Source organism: Tarenaya hassleriana, unplaced genomic scaffold, assembly GCF_000463585.1.
Source record: "Tarenaya hassleriana unplaced genomic scaffold, ASM46358v1 Cleome39, whole genome shotgun sequence".
NCBI lineage: Eukaryota > Viridiplantae > Streptophyta > Magnoliopsida > Brassicales > Cleomaceae > Tarenaya > Tarenaya hassleriana.
Genome location: NW_010966822.1, coordinates 738,142 through 747,181, shown reverse-complemented (window position 1 = coordinate 747,181; position 9,040 = coordinate 738,142). Strand labels below are relative to the sequence as shown.

The 9,040-nt window shown below is 35.1% G+C and overlaps 1 protein-coding gene across 1 annotated transcript in view; it reads right to left on the bottom strand.

The window, feature by feature from the left end:
• Positions 1-856, bottom strand: part of LOC104822963 (aldehyde dehydrogenase family 2 member B7, mitochondrial) — a 3,623-nt gene extending 2,767 nt beyond the window's left edge. The window contains exons 1-2 of the mRNA XM_010554337.1: positions 706-856; positions 101-227 (exon numbers count right to left, since the gene is read on the bottom strand). Coding sequence (XP_010552639.1) covers positions 101-227; positions 706-778 — 200 coding nt within the window. The 5' untranslated portion in view covers positions 779-856. The remainder of the gene's footprint in view (positions 1-100; positions 228-705) is intronic.
• Positions 857-9,040: the final 8,184 nt, after the last annotated feature.

Below are 9,040 nucleotides of genomic sequence, written 5' to 3'. Positions count from 1 at the left end.
TAGGGAAAGTTTTTCCTGTACCATATCATAAGATGTAAAACATGGATGAAGCAAATATCTAACAATTTTCAGACGCATGAATTGAAATGATTAGGGTTTACCAGAGGCTGCATCGACGAATTTTCCATCGATTAGGAGGTGGGTGTACTCAACCTTCACCGGTGGAGGAATCGGCTCCCCGAGAGCAGCAGCAGCTGTGCTGTATCTGCTTATGTGTGGGATCTTCCCTGAAGAAAACTATGCTCATTAGATCCAATTCAAGTTATGTAGAAAGGGAAAATCTTATGATTCATCCCAACCAACAATCAAAACATCAAATTAAAGTAAAACCAGTGAGAACTTCAAAGCAGAGAAATTAAAAGGATGTATCCAAGTAATCCAGAGGAATGATTAAGACAACCGATATATAATTAATACATGTGGGGATCAGGAGTTCGTCGCCATTAATGCAAGTATGGCAACAAAAACTCAGCTGATTCCGTCAAAACCCTATCTATTTTCTCGGGAACCAAACAAACTGAAGAGAAAAAAACGATCCTATCAACCAGATAGGATTCAAAATTCAAACGAGAACGATCGATGTGAGAGATTCAAAGGCGCAGAACAACGATCGAAAGAGAAAAATGGCGAACACCCAATTGCAATAACAAGAAAAATGGAAGGATTTCGGGTCATCATCAAGCATCAACCGCCCAAACACCGTACCTCTGAGAAGAAGCGAAGAAGACGAAGAAGCTACAGAGCGAGAGAGCAGAGAAGAAATCCTCCTCGACGCCATGGCAATACCTTCTCTTCCTTCCTTTACCAACAAAAAAAAAAAGCTTTCTCTACTCTTCCTTCGCTCTGCTTAGCTACGCCTGCGTATGAAACGCCCTAATATATAAAGAACAAGTTTGAATATTTCTATTCAAGATTTTCTTTTTAAAATTCCTTTTTTTTTTCTTTTTTTTTTTTGCATGCATGATCTCTGATTTCAGGAATTTCGGGAAAACAAATTGACGATAATGCCATCTGACCAAGGTGCCACGCAACACGTGGAAACGACCGACAACCTACCATCGACCTGTATAACATAATCTATTGTCAAAAAAAATAAAATAAAAATGGATGAGATCATACAAAATCTAATGGCAGAACTCATGTGTGGAATACATAAATGGACTGTTGTTATGAAGAATATATCTGGCATAAATAAATACTTTCTTATTCGATTTCTCATAAATTATTTTTGGCCATTTTTATTGTCGATCCTTTGTTACTAAAAAAAATATAGAACACAAAAGCTGCAGAAGAAAAAAAAAAGTAACGTAAAGTTTTTTCTTTGTACAGCCCAAATAAATATTGCCTTCATTTCTTTTTAATATTATAGAAAGGTGATAGTCTAACAAATCGCCATGACGATTGCGACATTTTGTTCCGCCTTCAAGTCACTTTTCTTCCTCGTGTTTACATTTCAAAAGATAAAATTTTCTTCGACTTGCGCCAAAATCTTACTGAATTGAAACTGTAAACCCTAAATCAAGAATTCGATCCTAGAGCGCCACGTGGATCTATCTGGGCAAAACTATAACACAAATAACAGTCGGGCCAAATAAAATAATAATCGAAGAGATAGTTATATGGTTTGTATATGGTTATAAGGACGGATTAGATAAACTTCCATACGAGAATCCCAAGGAATATGAACATAGAAAATTCAATTGTTACATTAATGAAATTTAATTACGGAATACGAATCAGTGGTCCATAACGTACGCCCTTTCCAGCCGAGATTAGGTGGGTTAGATGACGGATGAGAGACTTGAAAATTCCACACGTGTGAAGAAAAATATATAAATAAGAGAGACCGTAGATGTACGTAACTCTTGCTTCTCGACGAAGACGTACACGCCCCAAATTTTTCAATTTTTTCTGCGGAACCTTTATAATACGTACAAAATATGTCCGTTGACAAAATGATTGTTCTAACTCGAAAAAAAAAACACTATTTAGTATTGATTATTTGTTCATTCTAAAGGAGAATATCCTTTTTATTTAATTTTCCAAAATAATCTAACACTTAAGTTATATAAATAAAAAAATCCTAAGATTCCTAACATTACTGAACGATGACACAGTTTGTGTATTCTTAATGTATGAATTAAATTATGGAAATTAGTATTTTTTTTCTCTAACAATTATCAACTATTCTTGTCTGTTTTAGTTTTTCACGAGTGAGAAAATTGTGGAAAGTAGATACCATCAGTATATACATGTACATAGACATTATTTTAAATTTGTTCTTTTTATAATTAATTATAACGGGGAGATGCATAAAATCGGCCCGACCGCTATGGACCGCCCTTCGCACCTCTTGACCATGTGGAAATAACGGGCCTATATTGGGCCTTTACTGGACCCATCATAAATTTTCTGATAATGTCCTAAAAAAATGAAAGCATGGCATGGCCCGAAACCGCATATGCTAAATTTTAAAGGACCGACGACAACTAACACAATATAATAGATTTGATATTTGACATTTTATATCTCACTTTCATCAAATTTATCACGAATATGAAAATCTTCAAAGAGAGTTCACATACATAAAATCCATGTTCTTACTACCAGATTTGTCCATTTTACTATTTAAAATTATCATAAGGGCATTATTATAATTATGTATATGGAGCTTATCTTATGGGGTTCTTAATATAATATGCCGATGAAATGGACGAGGGAAGCATATTCGTGAAGCTTTGCCGATGAAGGGCAAATTCGTCTTTGTTGATGGAACCCATTAGGGGTAGCCATTTCGGTTATTAATCGAATAACCGAATCGAACCGAACCGAAAAAGACATAGTCGTATCTGAACCAAACCCGACATCAAAACCGAATGGTTATGATTTTCTTAAACCCGAAAAAATCAAAACCGAACTGAACCGAATAAAAAAAATAACAGAAAAACCGATATTTTTTTTTTTGAAAAAATGAACTTTTTACCAAACCCAAATCGAAAAATAACCGAACTGAACGGAACCAAAATTTATATAAAAACCGAATGATTATAGTTTTTCTATAACCGAAATAACCGAACCCGAATATAATCGAACCGAATCCAAATCGAAACCGAATCTGCCATCCCTAAAACCCACACAGAGACGCGAGGACGAACACATATACTGGGATCTCATAGCCGTAGTAAACATTTTCTGATATCATGTGAATAATAAAAAATATTTTTTATTATAAACTTTTTAAATTTTAAACTGTAAAATCTTTAAATATAAGTTTACTAAGAATGATATTAAAATATCAATATAAACAATTTTATTAGTATGATTTTCTCAAACAAATTTCGAGTCAATGTAAGAATATTTGGATTTCATTTTAGATTTATAGACAAAATAATATAATTATTGAATATATTAATTAATAAATTTAACAGTAAAAAGATTTATCAATTTAATAGAGAATAAACGATTGAAACAAAACATAGAAAATAGAGAAATACTTTGATAATGATCATATTTCTCTCACTTTAAAAAATAAATTATTTGTAATTATATGTGCAGTAGATGTCTCCTTTTTTGGATTTATAGTATATTTAGTTAATATTGAGCAAATTTGATTGATTTTTATTTTTATTTTAAATATTTTTCTTATTAATTATGTGTTTTGCAACGAGTATATTTGGTTTTAAGTAACGGTTCTATTCAATTAATGATACAAATCCGTTACTATTCTAGACTATAATTTTTCAATAAATATATATATCATCATTAATAATTATTTGAAAAAGAAAGAGGCCTTATAATATTTGGGACTGTTACCACGAACCAGTTGCGTGCCATTAGATGGTCCTGCTCTTAATAAATGTAAGTAGGATCGATCATAATTTGACAACACATTATAAGTGCCGAAGACCCACAAAAAAAAAAAGTATTTTCTAATAAAGGAAACAATATAATATTAAACTTTGACCTTACGCTCGATGTGTCTCCAAATAGTTTTGAATAGATAATAAACAAATATTTCTACTATCGGCAACAAGAAATAAAATTTGAATTAAAACCTTCCGTCTCTTTCCAAAACAAAATTATTTGATAAAATAAATATTTCATGCATTTTATTAGTAATGAGATGCGGTGGTCGAGACTGTCGGTAAATATATATTGAAATGTATTAAAATAGAAGGAAAATCGTATATAAATATCTAAATTTATATAAAAATTCTGTATAAATATCATAATTATAAAATTTTAATATAAATATATGATGTTTTCAAAAATCCTAAATACTTCTACTTTTGCAAATTTTGTAAATAAATCTAAAATTTAGATATTTTTCAAATAAATAAAAAAATTTTAGAAAATAATTAAGGCTATAACGAAGGACTAAAAAGGGTGATCGAGTGAAGTTGGACAGGTGGCTGCGAGAAGAGAGGTACAGTTTTCATATTTAGGCATGATGATAAAGTGCGTTGTCGATCATATCACGCCCACGAGAATTAATCATTTTCTCCCAATCCATATGTAATTATTGCATGATTTAAAGGCCCGGTTTATTTTTTAATATTTTTTTTCCTCGCAAAGGGTTTTTAATTATCAAGCACGTTATTAGACGTAAAAAAAAGTCTCCCGTACCATTAGAAATTTTGTTTAAAAAAACATATAATTGCTGCGTATGAAATAGAGGAGATATGAGTGAATGATTTTTATTAATAATATTTTTAAAATATGGTTGTTAGAAACCCATTATTCCAAGGGCCATGCAATCTGCATGGCACGACCAAATTCGTACGCTTCCTCGTGGGCCATATTTTACGTAAATTTCTTTTTCTAGTGAAACACTATTCTTCGTTTAACCCGACATATTCTCCAATAAATAGACGATTCATCTCTACACAATATTTTTGTGGTAAAATATAATATTAAGTACAATCATTAGGGTGGACATTTTAACCCATAATCCGGAGGTTTCAGATATCTGACTTAACAAGTATCTGGATATTAATAATAACGAGATCGAGTATAATGAAGCCGAGTTTTTTACCTCCGGATCTGGACTCGAATTTCAATTATTTCATAACGGGTACCTCTGGGTATCCGGTATATTTATTAAAAATTCAAAATATCTTTATATTTACAATATTTATCTAAGGTTTATATAAAAGAAAACATTTATATAGTATATTTATTACTTACTAAAATACTTTAATTTTATTTTCTTAGTCTATATAAATTATGGAATCGAGTTTTGAATTTTATTTAAATTATTTTTTATGGAATTTTATAAGTTATAAAGTTTTGAATTTTATTTGTATGAGTTTGGGTATCACGAGTAAGAGATTGAGAATCTTATTGAACCCGAGTTAAGGGTACCTAGATTTCATGAAACCAAAAATGAGATTATATTTTTGTAAAACCCGTAGTGATGAGATCGAGACCGGATTTCTTAAAAAACGGGAGTATCCAAGCTGTGCCTACCCCTAACCACTACAAAAAAAGCGCTAAACTACGACGGACATTGCGACGGATATGTCCGTCGCAATAAAATTAACGACGGCTAACGACGGAATACAGACGGTAAACACTCTGACGTATTCCGTAGGTTTCCGTCGCAACCTAAGACGACGGAATGTGACGGAGTACTCCGTCGCAAACTTATTGCGACCGAAAACGAGGGACTTCCGACGGAATTATGCGACGGACTACCCTCCGTAACTTTCCGTCGTTTTTTAGCGACGGAAATACGACGCACCGTATCCGTCGTATAGTTAGGTATAGTTAGGTGGGAAACGTTTTTTTTTTTGCCAGAATGTCCGTCGCAAACGGTCGCATTCCGTCGTGAGTTCGGTAGTCCGTCGGTATCCGTCGCAACAAATCCGTCGCACGTCCGTCGCATAGCCGTCGCAATTATCAAGAATATAACCCCGCGCATATCACCACCATCAAGCAACCGAAAAATAACCCTCCCCACCGAAAAATAACCCTCCCCAAACGAAAAAAAACCCAAAAAAAATGTCTTTCAATGCAAGGAGATGGATGTATGAAAGAATAGATCCATACACAAATCAAATATGCAAAGATTTTGAAGAAGGATTGCAAGCGTTTATGACGTTTGTTACATCTCAACCGTCATATATCGAAGGGTCGAAACTTCCATGTCCGTGTGTGAAGTGTGAAAATACGAAATGGCAGTATATTCAACAAGTGTGGCATCATCTATATCGAAGAGGGTTCATGTCCAATTATTTTGTTTGGCTAGCTCACGGAGAAACAGTGGACACGACGTCTTCATATGGTGCAGTTAATCAAGTCATTATCGATGAGCAGCGAAACGAATTTCAACAAGGAGAAAGAAATCCGTATTCAGAAATGGTGTTTGATGCGTTTCCAAATGTCGGTCAACCGTCTTACGGGGAGGAAGAAGAGCCAAATTCCGAGGCTAAAAGGTTCTACGAGATCCTTAATACATCGAGCACTCCAATATATGAAGGATGCATTGAAGGTCTATCGAGATTGTCGTTGTCGTCACAATTGATGAACATGAAGACTGATTACAATATTCCGGAGAAATGTATGGACGGATTTAGTCAGATGTTCAAACAATATCTACCAGAAGGTAATACTGCAACAGAATCGTATTATGAGACGAAGAGTCTGATGCGGAAGTTGGGGCTACCGTATAAAAAGATTGATGTTTGCGAAAACAACTGCATGATTTTTTGGAAGGACGACGAAGGATTGATGCAATGTCGGTTCTGTGGGAAGGATCGGTATCGGCCACGACGAAAAGTATCCAAAAAAGGCAAGTTGATTCCATTGAAAAGAATGTTTTATATGCCTATTACAGATCGATTGAAGAGATTATATCAGTCTGAGAAAACCGCATCACATATGAGGTGGCACGACGAACATTGTACTCCAGAAGGGGAAATGCATCATCCATCAGACGGGTTAGCATGGAAACATTTCCAACAGGTATTTCCTGATTTTGCTCAAGAGGCTAGAAATGTTTATCTAGCATTATGCACAGATGGGTTTAATCCATTTGGAATGTCGGGTCGGAACTACTCTGTATGGCCGGTGATTCTAACACCGTACAACCTACCACCCGGAATGTGCATGAGTAGAGAGTTTTTATTCCTCTCAGTACTGGTTCAAGGACCTACACATCCTAGAAGAAGTTTAGACGTGTTTCTTCAACCGTTGATAGAAGAGTTGAATGAGTTGTGGAGTGTAGGTGTCACTGCATACGATGTGTCGGTGAGACAGAATTTTTTGCTTCGAGCAGTTCTTTTATGGACGATTAGTGATTTTCCAGCTTACTCTATGTTGTCAGGTTGGACAACACATGGTCGTCTAGCGTGTCCATATTGCATGGATGAAACTGATGCATTTTGGTTGCAGCACGGACGAAAAATGAGTTGGTTTGATAGCCATCGGCGTTTTCTACCAAGAAATCACGTGTTACGACGCAACAAGAAGAATTTTCGAACAAATATAGTTGTTGTTGATTCTGCGCCACTTGAACATACCGGGAATGAAATTTTACTTGAACGAATCGAAGAATGTGTTCGGTCACATGGATTATCTACTACATCAGTGGTTGGTGGTAACGGTCATTTACCGATTGAAGGATATGGTGATTATCACAACTGGCATAAGAAGAGTATATTTTGGGAATTGCCATATTGGACGAGGATCCGGTGTTTCTAGCCCTTCTACCCCTACTTCTCAGCAGCCCCCAATACCCACACCTCGTTTGGATCAACCTTTCACGGGTCAATCCACACAGCAACCTTCACATGAAGGTTGTTCGCGTGATTCATCAGTATCACTCAGGGAAATCCTCGCATCCGAGGATCGTCGTACGACGAGACCGCATCTTAGCCCAGAGCGAACCAACGGTACTTTATGGTAAGGAACATTGTAAATGATTGTCACGTCTTCATGCAACGATTGTTACCTATTGCGTTTGCAGAGATACTTCCGGAACATGTCAACCAAGCTATATCAGGTATGTTTTGTTTCGTCGTAGCGATTTTAATATTACTTAAGATCTTTACACGTGTGATTTAGTTATATGTTGATATTGTATTTATAACCTCATGTTTTTGAACCGTATGAATTAGTAACTTTTTCCGGGAAATCTGTAGTCGGACATTGAAAAATGAAGACGTCCAGTTGATGAAGCAAAATATTGTTCTAATTTTGTGCAATTTAGAGAAGATATTCCCACCATCTTTTTTTGATGTGATGGAACATCTGCCAGTTCATCTGCCACGAGAAGCGGAACTCGGCGGTCCGGGTCAGTTTAGGTACGTATATACATTAATATTGTCTATATGATTTTAATTATGTATTTGAATGGAAACGTAGATTTATTGTGTAATTGTTGTAGATGGATGTACCCGTTTGAGCGGTTTATGTACCACTTGAAGCAAAAAGCGAAACAAAAGGCGTTTGTTGAAGGAAGCATTGCAGAGCAATATATAAACGAAGAAATATCATTCTTCACCTCGTATTATTTTGAAGATCAAGTGCAAAAAAAGAATAAACAACCAAACAGACCATTTGACACCGTAGATGGACCGGAGTACGGTAATGTTGTCATGGATATTCCGCAATGTTTCTACAGAAAAGGACGATGTGGTGGTCGAGAAATCGATGCACATTTATCGGACAAAGATTACCATGTGGTCCACACGTATATTTTGTTGAACTGTGAAGAAGTTCTACCGTTCGAAAGGTGCGTATATACGTATTTATTTTTGGGTTCCATGGATAGTTAAACTTTTATAACTTGTCTTGTGGTTTTTTGTAGGATTTTTGATGATCAGGTATTCAATACGTACGGTGATGTAAACGATGATCAGTTAAGCCAGATTAAAGAGAACGGATTCGCAACCTGGTTAAAAGAATTTGTACGTAATTAATTAAATAATATCGCATATGGAAGAACACTAACCACATGCCAAATTGTTGCTTGATTTTTTTTTTTACAGATTGAATCATCGCAAGAAGATCATCCATTGTGGTTACACGAGTTAGT